Source organism: Rhinolophus ferrumequinum, chromosome 16, assembly GCF_004115265.2.
Source record: "Rhinolophus ferrumequinum isolate MPI-CBG mRhiFer1 chromosome 16, mRhiFer1_v1.p, whole genome shotgun sequence".
Classification (NCBI taxonomy): Eukaryota; Metazoa; Chordata; class Mammalia; order Chiroptera; family Rhinolophidae; genus Rhinolophus; species Rhinolophus ferrumequinum.
This window is the reverse complement of record NC_046299.1, coordinates 51,006,757-51,027,902: the sequence shown is the minus strand read 5'-3', so window position 1 is coordinate 51,027,902 and position 21,146 is coordinate 51,006,757. Positions and strand designations below refer to the sequence as shown.

Genomic DNA, 21,146 nt, shown 5'->3' with positions numbered 1-21,146 from the left:
TTAAGTGGCTCATTTAACAGTGCATGATTACAGACATTTGAAAAACTAATTTCTTTTTCAGCTAGGTTTCCTTCCCCAGGCACTCTCCATTTCGGCTATGGTGCACTTACTGTGGCTACCTCTGAGGCATTACAGTTGTCATTCACTGTGCCCGGATCCCTTGGCACCCAAAACAATAGCATAACAATAAACAAAACAATAACACATCCCTTTTAAACCAAATCACATCCACTTTTTAGAATTCCACTTCAGAAACTTACCTTCTTCATGAAGTTTTAAAAATACTATCTCTGTGTAAATCCATGATTGTTTGACTCTACAGTGTTTTAGTGGCCTGGCTGAACGAGTGTGGGGAAGGTGGCTCAGCCTTTCTTCCCTCTTGGTTCCTCACAGGGCCTGGGCTGTCACTTTTGTGGGTTCATATATTCTTTTAGTAGTTCTTGGATTTTAGTTACGGATGTTTTTGGGTACTTGCCTTTTGCTTTTTATCTTTTGTGCTCTCTTACTCTTGTCCTATTTAATAGAGATTTTCATATTGTGACTTTTGGCCTCACATGTGATTTTAGTCGAGGCCTTCCTGCCTCATTTAGTAAGGGAAGGATGAGGTGTGTGTGTGGGAGGGGTGAGGGAGTTGATGGTGGGAAAGGTCTGCTGGAGGAGGAGTGAAAGCCTGGGATACTGTCAGCAGAGGAGTTATCGGGTATCCTGTGGTTAAGCTACATGTTAATTTTGGGGTATCCCAATGTGGGTATAATTCCGTACATTTTTTCTCAGTGGGTGTAATTCTGTGTATTTTTTTTCTCTGCCTCCTATTTAAAAATTAGAGCATGTTTGGTGAGGCCAATAAGAATTCCTTTCTGCTGGTACTTCATGATCTGTTTGCATTCTTTAATGCTAAGTTTGATATGTAAATTTCATATTTCATAGCTTTTTTTTCTTCAAAACAGGAAACTCCAAAATTCCTGAATTTGAAGTACTCTTTTAAAAACTTGCGAATTCTATAGCCTAAATTCTTTATGTTGGAGCATAGTTGTTTAGCTCTAGAACCCACTATTAAGGACAAAAAGAAACACGAACGTGTTCCTAGATGAATCAAAAGCTAGACAACTTTCCCTTAATCTGATGTTTGGATGAAGGATTTGCCCTTCCAAGTCTGGCTGAAGATATGTATCCCTGCTTTTTCTCCAGTTGTTTACTTTACCTTGAACCAACCCTTAAAATGCATTTACTGTTGGCATTATGGGAACACCTTTTGGTTCATGCCATTGTTTAATGGTTTTGTTTTTTTCTTCTGCTCTATCTCTGTCAATATTTCTGTGCTTTGTGGTTTTCACAAGATACCATAGTATAATCCAGTGCTTACAATTGCTTGTTGTTTTTTTTTTTGAGGAGGGCACAGCTCACAGTGGCCCATGTGGGGATCGGACCGGCAACCTTGGTGCTACCAGCACCACGCTCTAACCAACTGAGCTAACTGGCCACCCCTACAATTACGTTTTGGTGGTTTGTACACAATACTTAGGATAATCCATTTCTTTTGGTCTTGCAAACATGTACTGTTTTTTTATTTTTCTGTGTTACTTGATACTAAGTCCCTAAAGTAATTTCAGCCTCAAAATCTTGCATGGGAATTATAAATGATGGCTTTCATTAAAAGAATTTGTGTCAGTGTGTCTTTCTGCTTACTTTGAACTACAATGCTTTTCAACTCTGAGTTAGCAAATAGAAGAAATTTGTGTACTATGTAATTATCCTGTCCCTTCTAAACCCTCAAATCTATTTCCATCTAGTGTTACTAAAAGGTTTTTCCTGACCTAAACTGTTGTCATGCCCCATAGCCTAAAGCTCTTATTTATTATTCATATTGAATCTACTCTTACACCCCCAGCCCCCAGGGTATGACTTTACTTTGGTGTTGGCTTATTTATTTATCTCTGTCCAGGGGAGGAAATCCGTCCTCTGTACTTAGTATGCCACAGAGATTTTGTTCTCCTTCCAGGGATTGTACTGGAGGCTTTGCAGTGCCAGGATGTAGGACAGAGTGTTTTTTGTTATAGGCAAAGAAGAATGCTGCATTGATTGACTAAATTCAATAAATCTTCTCAAATAGTGATTTTTCTTTTAAGAATGCTAGTATAAGGCATAAACGCGAGGGTATGGTAGTGGTGGTGGTGGGGTAGGTGGGGAGGAACTAGGTTTTTGTATATAAGGTGTCTGGGAATGTAAGTCTAGATCTATAGCGCAGTAAGGCTGTTCTGAAGGGTCAGGGAAGTCTGTTCTGCTGTTGGCCAGAACAGCAGGGAAATTTGAGAGTTTAGGGAACAAATCCCTCATTTTTTTTGAGCGTATTCTATGTAGCTATTCCTCTGTTGGGTACTGAAGCATATGTACAAGGAGTAAAGTTGTATAAAAAATTACTCGACATTCATGAAATTACTCATCATTCATTAGCAGTCCAGTCCTTTTTCCCCCCAGATGTTAGGAATGGAAGGTTCTTCATTGTTCTGTAGTCCCGGCCAGTATCAGAGAATAGTAAACCCATTATCCTGGACTCACTATTTAAATCAAGAAATGAGATTTCTAGTATGTTCCCTGGAAATTTTAGGTAGTAATAAACAGCCCACACATAAGGAAGTTATGCCCTTACGTCTAAAGCACATAGCATCTACTTGATCTGAACTTCCTGTTTGCTTTCCTATTGGATACGTGCATATTTATGTGGTCTTTTGGTTAAGCTTTCTTAGTCTTCAAGTCCTAGTAGGCTGTACCTAAATATTTTCAACTGATTTAACCACTGCTATAACTTGGATAATATAAATCTGAGTCCCTTATCCTTTTGAAAATTTGGAGTTCAGAATTTTACATGGTATTCAAATAGAAGGGTATGACTGCAAGGAAAAATAAAGTAGATCATCATGATTCTTTCCTTTCCAGAGTTTATGGCAGAACCTGAAACTTATATAATTTAAAAATATTTGGGTATGTCCAGAATGGCCCCCCTTTTCATTTCCCTGTTGAGTTAAGTGGTTATGGTATTGATCCTCAAAATTTGATTTGACTACTGCTGGTAATCTATTAGGTTGGAGCAAAAGTAATTGCAGTTTAAAAGGTTTAAAAAAAAAGTGCAAAAACCACAATTACTTTTGCTCCTACTTAATATAAGGTCTTGTATTTTTGATCTTGGCAAAAATTAGCAAATTGATTGTTGTATTTTATAAAATCTCTGCATTAGTTCATGATTTCCCACTAAAAGCAATACCATTCTCTCGTGAATTTGGCCTGTTTCTGCGTATGTATATCTCTGTTCTGTGTCTCGAAGTCTCTGTTTCTCTCTACCTGTGTATGTGGGTATCTGTCTGTTTTTTATAGGCAGCAGGAATGAGTGTGCTAGGTAGTTTATGATGACCTTTAACTTCACCACTGCAAGTTCAAAGTATTGGGTTATGAACTGCAAAAAAAAAAAAACACCCCAAAACGCATGGGGAAATACGACATTGACAACTGAATTTAAAGGGGTTGATAGAGGATATTTGGCTAATTTTCTAATCAGGAAGTCCAGAAGGTAAATATTTGTGCACATAACGTTAAAGAATCCCAAGGGAGAAACTAGCCAGCTATTCTCTGCTTTCCCCACAGTTGGAGCTAGAGTTTCTATTAAACTGGTTGGCCATTTGATGATAGTAAGGAATTATCATTCCCGTTTTCTGGATGTTGTAATGATATTATGGTTATGTTCTTTTTAAAAAAGAGTTCTTAGTTTTTAGAGGAATATCCTGAAATATTTACAGATGAATAAGATCTGGCATTTGCTTCAGAATGATGTGGGAGTGGGTAAGTGGGTGGTTAGTGTATATGAAATGAGGTTGGCCACTGGTTGATAAATTTTGAAGATGGATGATAGGTGCATAGGAGTTGATTGTGCTATTTTGTCTACTCTTATGTATGTTTGAAAATTTCCGCAATAAATGTTAAAAAAATCCAACACTGTTTTGAGTGCCAAAATGGTAAACAGTTACATATTTTTTCCCCTCTTGAAGAGAATGTTCAACATTCTTTGAACACATAAAACAGTTCTCTTTTCAGGAGTCATTAGGATTAGCTCCTTTATCTTCTTTTCAAAGGGCTGTGTTTACAAACAGGCTCAATTGGTTACATTTAGGTTTAGGATTTATTTAGGTCTACGATTTTCCAGGAGGTGTGGAGAAAATGACAAAGTACGAAAGCCACAATGAGAGATTGGGAAGGCCAGATCAAGAAGAGAAGCCCTAGGAACTGAATATAGCAGTGCACAAAGTATGTCATGCCTTTCAGAAGGTATTGCTGACACCTCTCAGGGATGAGTTAGACTGCTGACGAGGGCACTTCCCAAACACCTCGGGCCCATAAAGCATCAGATTTAGTGACAGCCCTGCTGTTCCTTGACCCCCATCTTCTCTACTCATGACTTTTAGACTCAAGGCTGGGGAATCCTAGGAGAGAAATAAACAACTGTTCCCTGCCTAAAGATAAAAAAATCTGTGTTGTAGGTGGGGGAAAAAACCCACAAAACTTAAGCAACAGCTGCATTCGTAGATGCCAAAGCACAAAGACTTTCTGTCTTTATGGTACATCTCTCTTATTCACATGGTTTTTGCTAATCCAAATGGTTATGTGCTCTTGTGGCTAGAATTGTTCGCTTCTTGATCCAAGAGAGATGGGTGGGGAAGCACCTGCTTTGGGTCATTAAAATCTTGTTGCTTTTGCACTGCATCCAAGAAAATAGTTAACAGACAAAAAGTAATTTGCCTTTTCCTGAGAGAGAAAAGGAAGACCTGTGAAGAAGACCTTGCCGGAGAAACCGCAAAGGTGGGTTTTCTCTGTTTATTGAAATGAAACCATCAGGGACGCCCCAGGGGAAAATTCCTGGGTTTTGGTTCTTCCTGCCCTTTCTCCCTCCCTGCCATTGAACTCAGCAATTGGAAGAATACCAGTTTTTGTTCCTTATTGGTGCTACCACCTGTTCTTACTGCTGAACTAAATGTTCTTGGCTTTCTTTGGTGTGAACAGGATCTCCCTCTGGGAAAGGTGGGAGGAGGGTGAAAAAGGGAACAGGAGGAGGCCCGTTCCAGCCCTGTGCTCATGTGAGAGGGACACACAGGGGTTAGTGTGCTGCCCTAACAGAGGGGCTTTGTGCTACAGCTTCTTCCAGAGCTGTGGCTGCACAGATGCATGCTGGGTGGGCTCAGGCTGCTTCATCCCTGATGCACTTGCGTCTTCCTCACAATAGCTGAGCAAGACTGGTAACAGTAATTAAAATAAGAAAATAAAGAAGATGCAGGCAGAGGCTATTCTGATGCCTTCAGAATTTAGTGTGTATGGAGAAAGATGCCTGTAATTAAGAAGTGACAGAAGAGTCTAGCATGGCAATGTGGATGCCACTGAACGCAGGAGCCAGCTCTGTTGTTGGATATCCACTGTGGGTGCAGGCAGAGCTCTCACTTTAGGTCTTTCCCTTTCCGTGCCGAAACCCTTCTTATCTAGGTCACGGGAGATCTGCCTCTCTTGAATAGGAGCAACAGAAGAGAGTTTGGTCCTCACTGAGGTAGCTCAAGGGAGAAGCATTTCTGACTGAAGGCCCACTTTTCAGCATTGGTCAGTGGCAGACAGGCTCCTTAGTAACCTAAAATGACTCCCAAATATAATAATAATAAATAACAACAGCAACAACAACCAGATAGCACTTGTACTGCCAGGCATTAGTCTAAGAGATAGATAGGTAGGTAGAAAACTTATTTAATCCTTAAATAGCCTGAGGAGGTAAATGCTATTATTAATCCTCTTAAAAGAGGACACGAAAGCCTAGAGAAGTAAAGTAACTTGTGGAAGGTCGTATAGATGGTATATGACAGGGCTGGGGTTTTGAACCTAGATAGTCAGGTTCCGGAGTCCATGCTCTTTCTTAGTTGTTCCTTTGTGCCATCTTTCGTTGGAGTCCTGTCCTTTCTCAAACAGGGTCATCGGAGCCACAGAACACAGAAAGTGATTTGAGTGACTGTTTTCTTAATTCTGTCTGGAATGGTAACATAACTCATGCTATGTACGGGAGAGAAGTTAATTCATTATGAAATGTTGATGCCTTAGAATAGTATTAGGGCTTCTTGAGAAAACACAGTTGGGAAAGACTAAAGCGGGGGCTATAGTTTGCAAATGTCATATTTGTACAGAACTATCCTGCAACAAATTTCCTGTTGGTTTGTTTTGGAACTACTTTTGGACTCTGAACAAAGAACCAGATCTCACCCATTCCTTGCTCTGGAGACAGAGCCTTCTCAGCAATAATGCCTTACGATTATTAACAATGAAGAAGAGCAGCGGTGGGGACACGAAAGTGGTTACTACTAACTTTTGCCAAGCTGAGGTGACTTTCTTTCAGCAAATCAGGTGGTCAGACACCATTTATTTGTAGAAGCAGTCACTGATCCTTTTCCCACCTTTGTTTTCCCTTGTTTCTCCATATTCCCCCAAGTACCAACATCCCGTAGGTCACTTGGCAGATAGCCAGTTTCCCTCTGGGAGTTTTAATTATGGGCCTAGACCTACCCTTTTGGTCTAGTGTCAGAGGTCACAGTAGACATTCTTCCCCTTCCAGCAACAAATTGTGCTTCAAGTGATCTTACAATGGACTTGTGGAAATTGTCTAGGTTAATCCAAAATAACTTGGAGTAATTATAATAGAGTTCCCTCCCAGCTCCCAGCTTATTAAATAATACTGAATATGTATTGCTGATACTGCTTCCTCCACATCATATAGCATCATTTGCAGGGAAACAATAGCAGGTTACACAATCAATTATTCTTGAGTTGCTGTTGCAGGGATGGATGTTCAACTTGCATGAGGAGAAACGAAGCTCGTAAGAGAGTAGAATGAGGAAGACAGTTCCAACTTGAAATGAGCAGAACAAGGTTTACTCCCATTTTGCACTAACCAGTTATATTACCTTAAGAAAAAGCTTCACCTTTTCTAGGTAATTCTTTATCTGCTTAAAAAAGCGAGGGGGGTACGGTGATGGAAGGGGAGCTGACTCTGGGTGGTGAACACACAGTGTGATTTATGGATGATGTGATACAGAATTGCACAACTGAAATCTATGTAATTCTACTAACAATTGTCACCCCAATAAATTAAAAATAAATTAAAAAAAAAAAAAAAAGCGAGGGGGGACTTAATGACATTTTCCCTTAGTAAAATCTCCGCATATGACATGATTGATTGATTGATTGATTTGTCATTTATTCCTTTATTTATTTAAAACTAGTTATTGGTTGTCCTCTGTATGCCAGTGCCTTTCAAGGCACTGGGAGTATAGCAGGGAATTAACAGACAAAAATTTCTGTCCCCATACTTAACTTCTAGAGAATGTAGTCAGACAGTAAGTAAGGAAAATACATGTTATGACAGATGGTAAGAAGTGCCACAGGGAAAAATAAACCAGAAAAGGGTGGGAGGTTTGGGAAGAGGGGGTGGAGTTTGCAAATTTAGATAGGGTTATCAGGAAATACTATTACGAAAAGGTAATATTTGGATAAAATCCTGAAGGGAATGAGTGACTGAGGTGCTGGTGGGTGAAATAAGGTGAGGACCAAGAATAGGCCATTCTAGGTTGGTGGGCCTCCTCTTCTTAGATCACATTGGTAGGTTTACAAAGTGGTCTCATATCTGGTCTCATTAGTAAGTCTGAAAAATAACTGTGGGATTTTTGTATATGAGGAAATTACGAACAAGAATTTCAAGCGAGTTCCCTTCTTTGGCGTACTGCTCCGTACCTCACTGTTGAGTGAGTTGTTTATCTGGGTGGCTCTGAGAATCTGGGCCATGTGCTGTCAAGGAGCACATTCTAGTCTCTGTGGGAAAGGCCTGCACCACTTGAGAAGGACGCCTCACGCCAGGTGCCGCTTGTTGCCACTCTGTTTCCATTCTCTGGACATCACATTCGTCATTGTTTCAAATGTAGGTAAAGATGGAGAAGACAGATACATTTAATTGCACCAAAATAAAAAACTGCTGCGGCACATAAAAGACACCAGAAGACTGGAATAAGATATTTGCTACAGTAATACAGAAGACCTAGAAAAACTAAACGTAGTTAGATGGATTAAAATTAACCAGTCTGATTTTATTAATAGTCGACAAGGATAGGGGTAATTTATTTATATTCATGCACTGGTGGAAGTATAAGTTGGCATAGCGTCTTTATAATAGCAAAAAATTGGAGACTGCCAAAATGTCTCTCAATAAAGAAATGGATGAATAGATGTGGCATAGTCACTTGATGAAATACTATACAGCAGGGAAAAAGGATAAACCAGGTGTTTGTGTATATTTTTAATGCAAAAACAGATTTATTTGTGTGCACAACAACGAGGAATAGGACACTGTATCAGAAGGAAGCAGTCTTCTCTCAAATGGAGAACATGAGTCTTAAGAAGCCGGCTTTGTGACCTACTGCAGTGGGAAGACTTGCCATGTTCCTTCAGGTGTCAAGTGTCTATGTGACACTTGAGCAGGCTTTTAAATGTGTCTTTCTGCTGGGCTTTTCTAATTTCTTACAATATGCAAGCTGGTGTTCCAGATAGCCTGTGTTCCTCTCCTGTTTATCCAGGTACTTTCCCATAAAGCGTAAGAGTTTAATCACTGGCAGGCGGATTTTACCCTCACGTTTTCTTAGATATCTTAGGAACTGCTTTGCATGTTCCCTTTTTACCTCAGCTTGGTCTTGGAAGAATGCAGCAAGGTGGTGCTCCTGTGTCTTCATTGTAATAACAGGCCATAGATAAGCTTCTAAGGTGCCACTTGTGTGTGTGTGTGTGTGTGTGTGTGTGTGTGTGTGTGTGTTTGTGTGCGCGTCATTATGGGTAGAGCTCAAAAACAATGCTGAATTTTTTTAAAAGTAAAATTCATTGTGGTATTTTGTACATAAACAAAAAAATACACACAAAGGTATGTGAGTATATATATCCCTAAATAATACGCAGTGTTTATGTTTATGTATATATGTAAAAATATTAAAAACAAAAGGTTATGCAACAAGCTTATGATAGTGAGTGGCTGATAGAGAGTGGGTGGTCTTACATTGGGCTTTAGCTTTACCTGTAGATTGCAAGTAAAAATGATGTAATATTTATTTCTCGGTGTTAGACATGTGGGTGTTATACTATTCTTTGTACTTAGGGTAATTTTATATTAGGTAAACAATTTAAAAGAGGAGGGCCAATTTTCATAGAATAATATACCACTCCATTTACGTGTACTCTATCCTTATTTACTACAGACCTCTATCTATGTCAGAGGAAATGAGGTGACTGCTTTACATTAACTCATGACAATGGTCTCTCCCAATGTGACCTCGATGGTATCACACTCAAATAGAAGAGCCAGTGATTCTCATTCTTATTAGAACAGGATCATGCCCTTTATTCTGACTCTTCATTTTTTACTTTCTTATTACTAACTGCAAGCATATCAACTAGTAGGGAGTCCATTTGGTTCCGTAGCTATGAGCATATTGATGCTAGCACGACAGACCGAGATGTGTAGAAGCTTAATAACAGCCTTGTGTTTTTCCTCTCGTCTAACCTCTTCTCTACAGGGAATCTTTAACCAGTTTCAATGTAGTAGTGAAAAAGTGCTTCCATCTGACACTCTCCGCAGTGCTTTGGCAAAGACTTTCCAGGATGAACAGCGTTTCCAGCTGGGAATCATGGATGACGCCGCAGAGTGCTTTGTAAGTGCTGACCTCCGGCTCTCTTTGATAGCGGGTGGGGCTGTGGATGGTGGAGGGGGACTGGCTACTCCACTGTGGTTATTTTCTGTGCCCCTGGTCTCTACAGTTAGAATTAGGAATTTCCCTAGTTTCTCAGAGCTCTAGGGTATCTCTGCTAATACATTGTGTGAATTGCCTAGAAGGTATATTCTTTATCCTTCAGGCCTAGGGTAGTTTTGTGCTTGCCATTGCATGAAATAGTGGCTCTCACCTTCAAAGGAGACAGAGCTCATTAAAATATGGCTGGGCCCTACCCCTTGAATTTCTGATTCAGTGGGTCTGGAGTGGGACCCAAGAATATCTACCTCTGACAAGTTCCCGGGTGATGTTTATACTGATGTATGGGTTTTGGGACCACACGGTGAGAACTCCTGCATCATTAAAGATAATTAAACAGAGAACTGAGTTCCTAGCACAAGTATAATGTGCTGTTTAGATACCTAGGTTTCTCACAGTGACTTTTAGGGGAGACTCTAACTTGTCTGAACTCTGGGTTCTGTCTATCAACCTTCAAAAGGCTCTCTCTCTGTGCATCCATTAAAAAAAATCCGAGAGTGATACACATCCCATTGCAGGGTAAGATGTAGGCCAAAATCAGAGATACTCCTGAGAAACGGGATCACTAATATATGACTGGTGGGATTGTAAAAATGGTAAAGTTACTTTGGAAAAGTTTGCCAGTTTCTTTAAAAACTAAACCTACAAACTACCATATGATTCAGCAGTTTCATTCCTAGACCTGTAACCCAGAGAAATCAAAATTTATGTTCATACAAAAACCTGTATGTGAATATTCATAGAAGCTTTATTCATAATAGCCCCAAACTGGAAAGAACCTAAATACCTTTAATGGGTAAATGATGAAACAAGCTGTGCTACGTCCATACTATGGAATACTATGCAACACTAAAAAGGAGTGAACTCTTGATTTAGGCAGCAACTTGAATAGATCTAAAAGGAATTGTGCTGAGTAAAAACACAATATCAGAAGGGTTATATGTTATATGATCCCATTTATATGACATTCTTGAAATAACAAAATTATAGAGATTGGAGAACAGATTAGTGGTTTCCAGGGGTTAGGGTTGGAATTGGAGGGGTAAAACTATAAAGGAATAGCGTGGGAGGGCCTTGTGGCGATGCAATAGTTTTATATCTTGATTGTGGTGGTGGTTACATGTGATAAAATTGTATGGAGGTACACACAAACACAAATGAGTATATAGGTAAAACTTGTAAAACCTGAATAAACTCTGGATTATGCTGATGTCCATTTCCTGCTTTGGATATTATACTATAGTTATGCAAGACGTTACTGGGTGAAGGGTACATGGACCTCCTGTACAATGTTTTTGAAACTTCCTGAGAATTTATAGTTATTTCAAATTAAAGAGGTAAAAAAAAAAAAAAATTCAGCGGTATTTTTACCTTCTAGGAGGATTGCTATTCTCCTAGATTGCAATTTGTCCATGTATCTGTTAAGTATTCTTGATACACGTTTTTGTTCTTTCCCTGTTAGGAAAACCTGCTGATGAGAATTCACTTCCACATTGCTGATGAGACCAAAGAGGATATATGTACTGCCCAACACTGCATCTCCCACCAGAAGTTTGCAATGACGTTGTTCGAGCAGGTGAACCTGATTTCTATCCCCATCACTTCTTAGACCTTTTCTCCAAGAACCCTTTATCCTGGGATGTGGGGTGTTGAATGGGTGCCAAAACACTCAATGACTGTGGCTGCTTGGTTTTGCTTTTTCTCTCCCCGGGCCCAGTGTGTATGTACTAGCTGTGGCGCCACTTCTGATCCGCTGCCCTTTATCCAGATGGTGCATTACATCTCCACCACTTCCCTCTGGTGAGTCTTACAGGGTTTTCTGTGCCCTTCGGTGCTCCTTCAGTTGATTGGGTGTTAACTGAAGGCATCCAAATAGCTTCTGTCCTTATTTTTGAGTTTGCTTTATTGTAGGATCTTAGAACAGTAATTTTAAAATAAACTTTGTCCTCCTTCTTTCCTCTCCCATCCCTCCCCTCTTCTTAGGCTCAGTTTCGGCCAGCAAAGTGGGAGGAGGAATGGGGATGCTATGAGCACTGGATTTTAGGGCAGGCAGAGGCACTCGCTGTGTCTGTGGGATACCGAGGCTGGTCAGGACAGGGGGCTTTGGTACAGTAGGCAGAGGGAAAAAATTCTGACATGTGAATTAGGAGTTTGCATGAATGATTTATTTGAGTTAGCTATAACGCTGTGTAACTCGCATCGTCATCCCCCTTCTATTCTCCCTCTTGAAGCAATCAGGCTATTTGTATGTTGGAAAGACGCGAAAAGCCCTCACCGAGCATGTTTGGTGAGCTGCTACAGAATGCCAGTACCATGGGGGATCTGCGGAACTGTCCGGTGAGTGACGTCAGGGGTGGAGTTTGCAGTGGGGAGGGCAGCCCTGGGATTACTGGAATTGAGGCAGAACCCGTGGGAAACATGGCAAACTAGCCTTTTGTATGTCTTTCAGAGCAACTGTGGGGAGAGGATTCGGATTCGCCGTGTGTTGATGAATGCACCCCAGATTATCACAATCGGACTGGTTTGGGACTCGGACCACTCAGATTTGGCAGAAGATGTCATTCACAGCCTGGGGACCTGCCTCAAGTTGGGCGATGTGAGTGTCTCTGACTTGGAGTTCTTGCGTCTTAGTCTTGCTCAGCGTGTGAACACTGAACACAAAGGTGGACAGATATTATGGAGTTCTGGACAAATATACTTGTGTATAGTAGTCCCCACTTCTCCACAGTTTCACTCCATGGTTTCAGTTACCCACGGTCAACCATGGTGTGGAAATATTAAATGGAAAATTCCCAAAATAAACAATTCATGTTTTAAATTGCACGTCGTTTTCACTCCTTCCTACCTGGGACATGAATCATCCCTTTGCTCAGCGTATCCACACTGTGTACACTAGTCACCCACTAGTCACCTAGTAGCCATCTCAGTTATCAGACTGTCACAGTATCGCGATGCTTGTGTTCAAGTAACCCTTACAGTAGCTTAACGTTACGTGACAATGCCTGCGTCACTCACCTCCCTTCATCTTCTCACAAAGGCGTGGTATCATCTCGCGTCATCACAAGAAGGGTGAGTACAGTACAGTAAGATTTGAGAGAGAGAGAGAGACAGACCACAGTCACGTAACTTTTATTACCGTATTTTGTTATAATTGTTCTAGTTTATGATTAGTTATTGTTAATCTCTTGCTGTGCCTAATTTATAAATTAAACTTTATCAGAGGCATATATGTATAGCAAAATACATAGCGTATAAAGGGTGTGGTACGGTCTGCAGTTTTAGGCACCCATCAGGGATCTGGGAATGTACCCCCTGTGGATAAAGGGGCGCTGCTGTGTATGGGCGCACATACCGGTGAACGCAGGTAATGCTCACACACCTCCTCTGGGCAGGCAGCAGAGGCTTTCCGTAAGAAATGGGATGACTTTATCCTTGAAAGACAGGATGGGCAGAGCGTAGCTACTGGTGAAAACCAATTTATAGAGTTAGTATCCCGTGTAGAGTAGGGAGTGTGTTCAACCATGGGAGCAGTAAGGTCAAAGAAGTGAGCAGTCCTGACTAGAGCTGCTTTGGGAAGTGAAGGAGGTGAAAGTGGGTGACCTGAGTCCTAGAATACGAAATTCAGCGAGGAACCAGTGTATGTTGAGAAGGTAATGAAGTAGCTTGGAAGCGAGTTTAGTGGGTTAGTGGTTTTCTGTGCATCTATTCAGGAAAATAGTCAAGGAAACAGATTTCAGACACGGGGTGTTTATCTTGTCAGCTCCATGCCCTAGTGTGGGTACAGCTAGGGTTTTCCTTCAGTTCCAGAGAAGAAGCAGAAACTCTGTGATTTCCTTTCTACTTGTTTTACTCAACCAAATAACTTCCTCAAGGCAAGAATCATTTTCTTTAATTTTTATTATTAGTATTATTTTTTAATTTTTTATTTCTCTTAGCACCTAGGACAGTGCTGGACATCTAGGAATTGAAATGCTGGCAACCAGCATGGTGATATTGCTCCTCCTAAAGTCTTTCTTACCCCTTTTTAGGGTCTCAGCAGGAAATTTATATTTGTAGTGCCAGCTGATAAATAGCTTTTGTAACTTGAGAGTGTGTCGGTTTGGTTTGGGTTTGGTGTTCCAACTCTCCTGGCTCCTCTTATAATAGGCCCCAGCAAGAAAATACTGAAAGGCATGAGGAAACATCAGCACCTTACCAGTTTACTAGCTACTGTCTTGCTTTTCCCTACATTTTGCCTTTTTAGGTGCATTTCTGATGATTAATATGGACTAGCAAAAAAATCTCAGATTGAAGGGTAGAGAAGCAAGTTAGTACCTTAAGACATGATGGCATGTGCTGACAGATGATGTGAGAGAGTTGAGCATGTCACTATTCTTTCCTTTCTCTTCTTTCCCCACAGCTGTTTTTCAGAGTGACAGATGACCGAGCCAAGCAGTCTGAACTGTACTTAGTAGGAATGATCTGCTACTATGGCAAACATTATTCTACATTCTTCTTCCAAACAAAGATCCGCAAGTGGATGTATTTTGATGATGCTCATGTCAAAGAGGTAGGAATATTCCAGCCCTTCTTGAAGTGTTTGGGGACTGCAACAAAAAAAAAAACACTAAGGATAATTACTTGTCTTTAGTATTTCATTTTCATAATTTTAATGTCTGCCTGCCTATCTGTTGAATTTATGAAAGTGTCAATCTAATCTTCCCCAGGAGATGGCAAGTTCCTCAAGGATAGGAAGAATATATCTTCTATTATTTTTCTCTGAGTGCCCTCTCAAGACATTCAGGTCAATTCTATGTTTATAGTTGACAAAGTGGTTTTTTTTTTAAATGTGTCAATTGGTTGATTTGAGTGACAACAGCCTAATGCCTCAAATTAGGTTATAAGGTTAGTATGAAGTTCAGAATTCCAAATCTTAGAATTATTAGTGGGTAATGCTTTGTTACCGGACTGCTATACGTTATTCTCTGAAGTGCCCTATCACAGATGAACATGTTTTTGAGGTCATGTAGAGAAAATAGGGCTATGATAATGATACTTAAAGCTGGAAACTTGGTGTTGTCTAAACCACTGAGTCTGTGGATGAAGTAGATTAGGTGATCTGCATGAGTTAGGAAGCCTCTTGTGATTTGGTTAACAACTGTGAGATTGCTTAGGCGACAATCTACACCAGTCCACGGACCTTAAGCACCATCTTCCACAAATAGAAGTCTTTGTCAAATTCCCTAATTCTCTTTTGCTTCACCTCTTTTTCGTTGTTGTAATTTTGGGCAATGTATAAATCCTTTGAGCTTTGGGGATTTTTATTTGAAAAATCATACCCACCTTATAAGATTTGTACGTAAAAAGCATGTAAATGTGTTTTAGTTAAAATAATGACAATTCAATTATAAATTTACAGCATTGTGAAATAAAAACTATGAAATAGTTCTATTAGGAAATAACAACTATGTTAGTTATCTGACTCCAAGAGCACACCATCTAAGAATGTGACTGGTTAAACTTAAGAGAGGCTGACTTTAGGGATTTGATTGGATTGTTGTTTCCATGGCTATTCAGTCACTCTTTCCACTGCCATGGCAGCACTGAATCCAGCACAAAGCTAAGGCCGAGAGGGTCAGCTGTCTATTCTAAGCAGTTTGACATTTTACGTCCTGCCATGTATGAACTCTGAAACAGAATGTCATGTATTCTAAGGCGATCTGTGAGAGGGTTCCTGTCTGTGATTTAGCTTCATAAAAGTGATTTTAATAGTTAGAAGAAAATTATAGAAATGCAGATTTCAAGCAAGTGCTTTAATTTGATGTGAAAAGAAATTGATCAACAGGCAGCTGAAATCCCCTCATATAGTATATTCACCTTTGAGAACTGTTATTCATATTTCACAACTGAATTGCTGTTTCATGGGAATAAATGTAATTTTATTCATCATTCCTATCTCTTAGAGGGTTTTTATGCTTTCTAAAAGGATTTAACGAAAAAAGACTTATCAAAAAAAATTCATTAAGTTTAGGTCTAAGATCTCTTTTGTCCCCTGTTTGTCCAATTCTTGTCTTTTCTTCTTTTGAAGAACAGAACAGGAGGATATGTTTTGAATTGTGGATATGAAATATAATTGTCATGTTCTTCTGGTTGTTTCTGGTTCAGATTGGGCCCAAATGGAAGGATGTGGTGACCAAATGCATCAAGGGGCATTATCAGCCTTTGCTGCTGCTTTATGCAGACCCGCAGGGAACCCCGGTGTCCACCCAGGACCTGCCTCCCCAAGACGAGTTCCAGTCATACAGCAGGACGTGCTACGATAGTGAAGATTCAGGTGAGCAGCCTGGCTCTTCGCTCCACCTTTCCCTCTCCAACGTGATCGCTGGATATTTGGGACTCATACTGAATCGTGAGCCTAGCACATAACCTAGCTTGGAGAAGGAGGATCCATTAGAGATAAGAAAGAAGTGCCATCTAATGCTGAAGCCAGCTTGTGCCAGGTTTTGTTTCCTTCAGCCTCCGGGAATGTGTTGCTTGCATCACCTGGCCCCAGTTCAAAAGTGAGAAGGAAATTATGTTGATTGAGACTGAGATATTAAGTTTGTGAGGGAAGCCTCAGTATTTAACTTTCTAATATTGACAAAGCTGACTGATTCTTACTGGCAATTTAACGGTGACTTAAGTGAGGCTGTTAAGACCAAGCGAAACGATATGAGTTATTGCTGGTCATATTGTTAAGGAAGAGAGATTTTTTTATTTAAAACGCCAAGTGCAATGTGATATTCCTCAGCTTATGAATCAGTTGTTTGATTCTGATTCAACTGTTTGGAATTTAAATTATGTTTTCCTGTAGAAACAATTTGCAGTTTGATGGCTAAAGACTCAGGTTAGCCCACAGAGGCTCCTGTGTTAGAAATATAACCCTAATGGTTTTGGCTTGATTTCTGAAAAGGAGGAAAAAGAAACGTTCTTTTCCACTTCTAGATCTAGGGTTGGTCCTGAGTATAATTTTGAAAGAGAAGACACTTGTATTTGGAATCCTTTCCGCTCCCTTTTGTACCTTCCTCCTGCTTAGTAACTGGTGTTCTTCCCACCCTCGTAACCCCACCCAGACCTGCTCTACTTCTCCCTTCAATCAAATACCCATTTCCACTGTTGTGCTTATCTCAGCTAGGTATTTACAGGAAAGTAATCTGATTGAGCCAATTCACACTCAAGTATAAGTAACAGTCCTATAATTTCTCAGAGATATTAAAAATGCTTATAATGTCAATTTAAAAATTTAAAGTGACATTTCTGGCAGTATAGGAGAACAATTACGGGATAGGGGTTATGTATGCCAGGTTGGCCTGGGACTCTTCATCTAAATAGATCTTACTTTTCACAACTTTTTCCTTTCTTCCACTTTTCCCCCATAGGTTTTCTAAAAGCCCCACAGTTTTTCACAGTGGCAGGCAAAGTGAGGGCTTCAGCAAGGTAGGGGCAGGAGTGGGAGGAATTGTTTGTATGTCTGGGTTATCTGGAAGTTGGGTGTTGGGAAGAATGGCTCTGGTATATCCTTCTCACCCTTCCATCTAGGAAGTTCTTGCCTTATGGACCTTTGTTGCCATCCAACTCTTTACCCCTCTCTGTCACAGTCTTTCTCTCTTTCCTTACTTTTGCCTATGTGTCTCCTCCTTCCCTCAGGGAGGGAGCCCTCCATCTCAAGTGATACTCGAACAGATTCCTCAACGGAGAGCTATCCCTACAAACACCCCCACCATGAGTCTGTGGTCAGTCACTTCTCTTCTGATTCTCAGGGAACAGTCATCTATAATGTGGAGAATGAGTCCACGTCTCAGAGCAGTCGGGACACAGGTAGGGACTTATGCAGTGGATCCTGCTTGCCTGGCTCAGTTCCTGCGTAGAGGGTTTTCCAAGAGAAAGTAACTGGGGAAAGTCAGAAATGTTGGTCATGCAAAGGGAGAAAGGCACAGAACTTGGGTAATTGAGTGGGATCAAAAGGAGCAGCGCAATTCTGAGTGAATGATGATTTTTCACTGCTCCCATTCCTGTCAACAGCGGCCTGTCAGTAAGGACCGTTGTAACGTGATTAACTACGTGATTGTTTATTCTGAAATCTGCTTTTCTCCGGCCGTGCTCTTGATACCTGTCTCTCTCATAGTGCCCCAGTGAACTCTTGTGGTCTTGCACCTCATCATGTTCTCTTGCCAGACTTTGTCCCAAGGGAAGGGCTTTGAGAGAAGGGGACACCTGCTCATCGCCTTGCCAGGCTTCCTCAAGGACAGAGGCACCAAAGAATGAAATCTAGCCTGTTTGTTATTGTGAATTCCAGGCAGAGAACATTCTTAAATTGTTCTGTTGTTCCATAGGATAGTGTGCCTGTGTTACTGGAAGACATCAGTACAGGGCATAAAAGGAAGGACAGTGCGTGACTGACAGCTGAGACGGAAAGTTCATCACCTACGGCCCAGAACAATGCCCATATGCTTAGAGACTTGGGAGTTAGAGCTCATGGCTAGAGACTGGGGGTTTATACTCTGGGCGTGGCTTTTTTTTCTTTTTCTTTTTAAATAGAGAATTTCAAACATATTCAGAAGTATACAGAAATACAGAATAGTGTACTGCCCCTTTCACGTACCCATGACCTAGTTTCAATAATTATAACTCATGGCCAATCTATTTTTGTCTGTACCTCTACCCACTTCCCCTACTCCTGGATTATTTTGAAGCAAATCCCAGACATACCACCTTTTCCATAAATATTTTATTTTGTGTTGTCTAAAATATAAGAAATCATTTTTTAAACATACCATTAGCACACTTAAAAATATTAACAATAATTCCTTAAAACCACGAAATAACCAATGAGTGTTTAAATATCCAATTATCTTATAAATGTCATCATTTTTTAATGGTTTGTTTGTTTGACTCAGAATCCAAATGAGGTCTATAACATTGCAATGGGTTGATAAGTCTTTTGCATTTCTTTTAATCTATAGGTTTCTCCCCTATTTTTTCCTTGCAATTTATTTTTGAAGAACTAGGTAGTTTGTCCTGGAGATTCCCCAGATTCTAAATTTTGCTGATTGTGTCCCTATAGTAAACTTTAGCCTGTTTCTCTGTGCTCTGTATTTCTTGTAAATTTGATCTAGAGGTTTGGTCAGATTCATGTTGGATTGCTTTAGATGACTATTGTTTCGATGACTACTGCAAAGTGTGGTGTTTTTTTTTTAACCATATTTCTGAAACTGAACCAGGGATAAGCTAAGTCACAGGATAAATAAGGCATATTTTCCAGGAGAGTCAAGTTTATGTTAAGGGTTTGTGAATGGCTGGAGGTGGGGGAGCAGACCCCCATTGGTTTAACCTTTGTAGGTCTAGTACCTCTAAGTGATTTCCTCCTTCCTGAAATCTTTCTTATGGATCCAGAGGTAGCAAAGGATCAGATAAAAGCAAAAAACGATCACATTGGTAATTGATTGAAAATATGTAGCCATATCACTACATTGCTAATACCTGAATATGTCCAAGAATCTTTATATACTAAATATGAAAACAAGTTTCTGTTAACTCTCAGTTTGAGAACCTAAGGGATTTTCTCTAAGCCTGTCTTCCAATTTAATTCAGTTGCTGAATTCACCTCTGGCCCCCAGCACCTTAGATAATTATATCCTTTAGGATCTGACCTTTGCGGTTGTCAAGTCATACTCATACATTCACATACACTTCGCATAAAGCGAGGCAAGTTACATAAAAAATCCCAGCTCTCCTGGGTTTCCCAGCAGTTGGTATTGAGGAACTATGAAGTGTAATCTCTGGGTGAAGCCAAGTTTCATAAAGCATGGCTGGGGATGAGAAAGAGAATTATTCAAAGTTCAGATGACTCACGTTTTAAATGATTCCCGTTTAAGGAAGATTTAGAACTGGGTCTTAAAGTCGCTGTTGTGGGCAAAGGCTGGGGCACCTGCAATAAAACCAGAGGTCCTGAAGTTAGGCTTCACTTGGTATGTGTTGCTAAATAAATAAAAGGAAAGCTCTGTCTTCTAGTTATGAGAGTGAAGATATATTGGTACATGACATTTTCATACAATCTCAAAATCTTTCGCCTTTTAAAAATGACCAAGTAATGTGTCCTTTGGGTCACTGGGAAAGATTATGAGGGGGATTGAGACTGGTAATTGCTCTGGAGACATTGTGAATTTGGAAGCTCCCATTAACTACTTGAGCTTCTTTGAATTTATCTACTGAGAGGTTCCTGCTACACTTAAATCAGTTGGCCTTGCCCGTACAGCTTCCAGTCCATGAGTACAATGAGTTTGTGACACTGCCATGAATCCCACAGGGAGACGAGGTTCTCAAGAGGATGGAGGTCAGTCTCAGCTGCTAGCTTACCCCCATTTCCTTGTTCTTTTAGGACACCTGACTGATAGCGAATGTAATCAGAAACTCACATCCAAGAAAGGGTCTCTGATAGAGCGCAAGAGGAGCTCTGGCCGGGTTAGGAGGAAAGGCGACGAGCCCCAGGCGTCAGGGTACCACAGTGAAGGCAAGCCACTCTGCACTGCTTCTCTTTCCTGATTCACTCTGTCACCCTCCAGCCCCACTCCAGACTGTGGCTTCTCCTTTCTGCTCAAAGGGCTTTCCTTGCTTTCTCGACGTTGGGGTCTGGGTATCCATGAGCACTTTACACATTTGTATTTGTTTCATTCTTTGTGTTTTTAGGAGAAACACTGAAAGAAAAGCAGGCGCCTAGGCACGCCTCTAAACCGTCTGGCAGCACCAGCAGGTTAAGGGATTTTAAAGAGACAGTCAGCAATATGATCCATAACAGACCATCCCAGGCTCCTCAGACCAACCTAGGATCTCCCTGTGGAGGGAGAGGAGGAGACCAGACTGATAAAAAACCTCCTAGGAACCTGCTTTTACACTCTCGTGACTGGGAAGTAGAGAGCACCAGCAGTGAGTCAAAATCCAGTTCTTCTAGCAAGTATCGACCAACATGGAGACCCAAACGGGAGTCTCTGAATATTGACAGTATCTTTAGTAAGGACAAAAGGAAGCACTGTGGCTATACCCAACTTAGCCCATTTTCTGAGGATTCAGGTGAGGAGATAATTAGGGAACAATTGGGATTTTGAATAAAGTTGATTGATATGTTTTAAAACCCTGGATTTTCTGATTGACTTGGCTAGGTACATTTTTACCCTTATGTTGAGTCTTTTGGGGATGTAAATTCATTAAATGCATGGATGGAGGTGTTAATTCTTGATTTGAGGCAGATGCTAAATCCATCTCCTTTTTCATACT

The 21,146-nt window shown here is 40.6% G+C and overlaps 1 protein-coding gene across 12 annotated transcripts in view; it reads left to right on the top strand.

Annotated features, from left to right (window-relative positions):
• Window positions 1-21,146, top strand: part of USP54 (ubiquitin specific peptidase 54) — a 117,954-nt gene that overhangs the window by 70,389 nt on the left and 26,419 nt on the right. For 8 of the 12 annotated variants that reach the window (XM_033129891.1, XM_033129890.1, XM_033129888.1 and 5 more), the window contains 10 exons: window positions 9,627-9,761; window positions 11,320-11,433; window positions 11,575-11,657; window positions 12,089-12,194; window positions 12,307-12,453; window positions 14,257-14,406; window positions 16,002-16,170; window positions 17,523-17,693; window positions 20,254-20,385; window positions 20,562-20,942. In XM_033129891.1, coding sequence (XP_032985782.1) covers window positions 9,627-9,761; window positions 11,320-11,433; window positions 11,575-11,657; window positions 12,089-12,194; window positions 12,307-12,453; window positions 14,257-14,406; window positions 16,002-16,170; window positions 17,523-17,693; window positions 20,254-20,385; window positions 20,562-20,942 — 1,588 coding nt within the window. The remainder of the gene's footprint in view (window positions 1-9,626; window positions 9,762-11,319; window positions 11,434-11,574; window positions 11,658-12,088; window positions 12,195-12,306; window positions 12,454-14,256; window positions 14,407-16,001; window positions 16,171-17,522; window positions 17,694-20,253; window positions 20,386-20,561; window positions 20,943-21,146) is intronic. The other 4 variants (XM_033129894.1, XM_033129893.1, XM_033129892.1 and 1 more) reach the window with 3 other exon arrangements.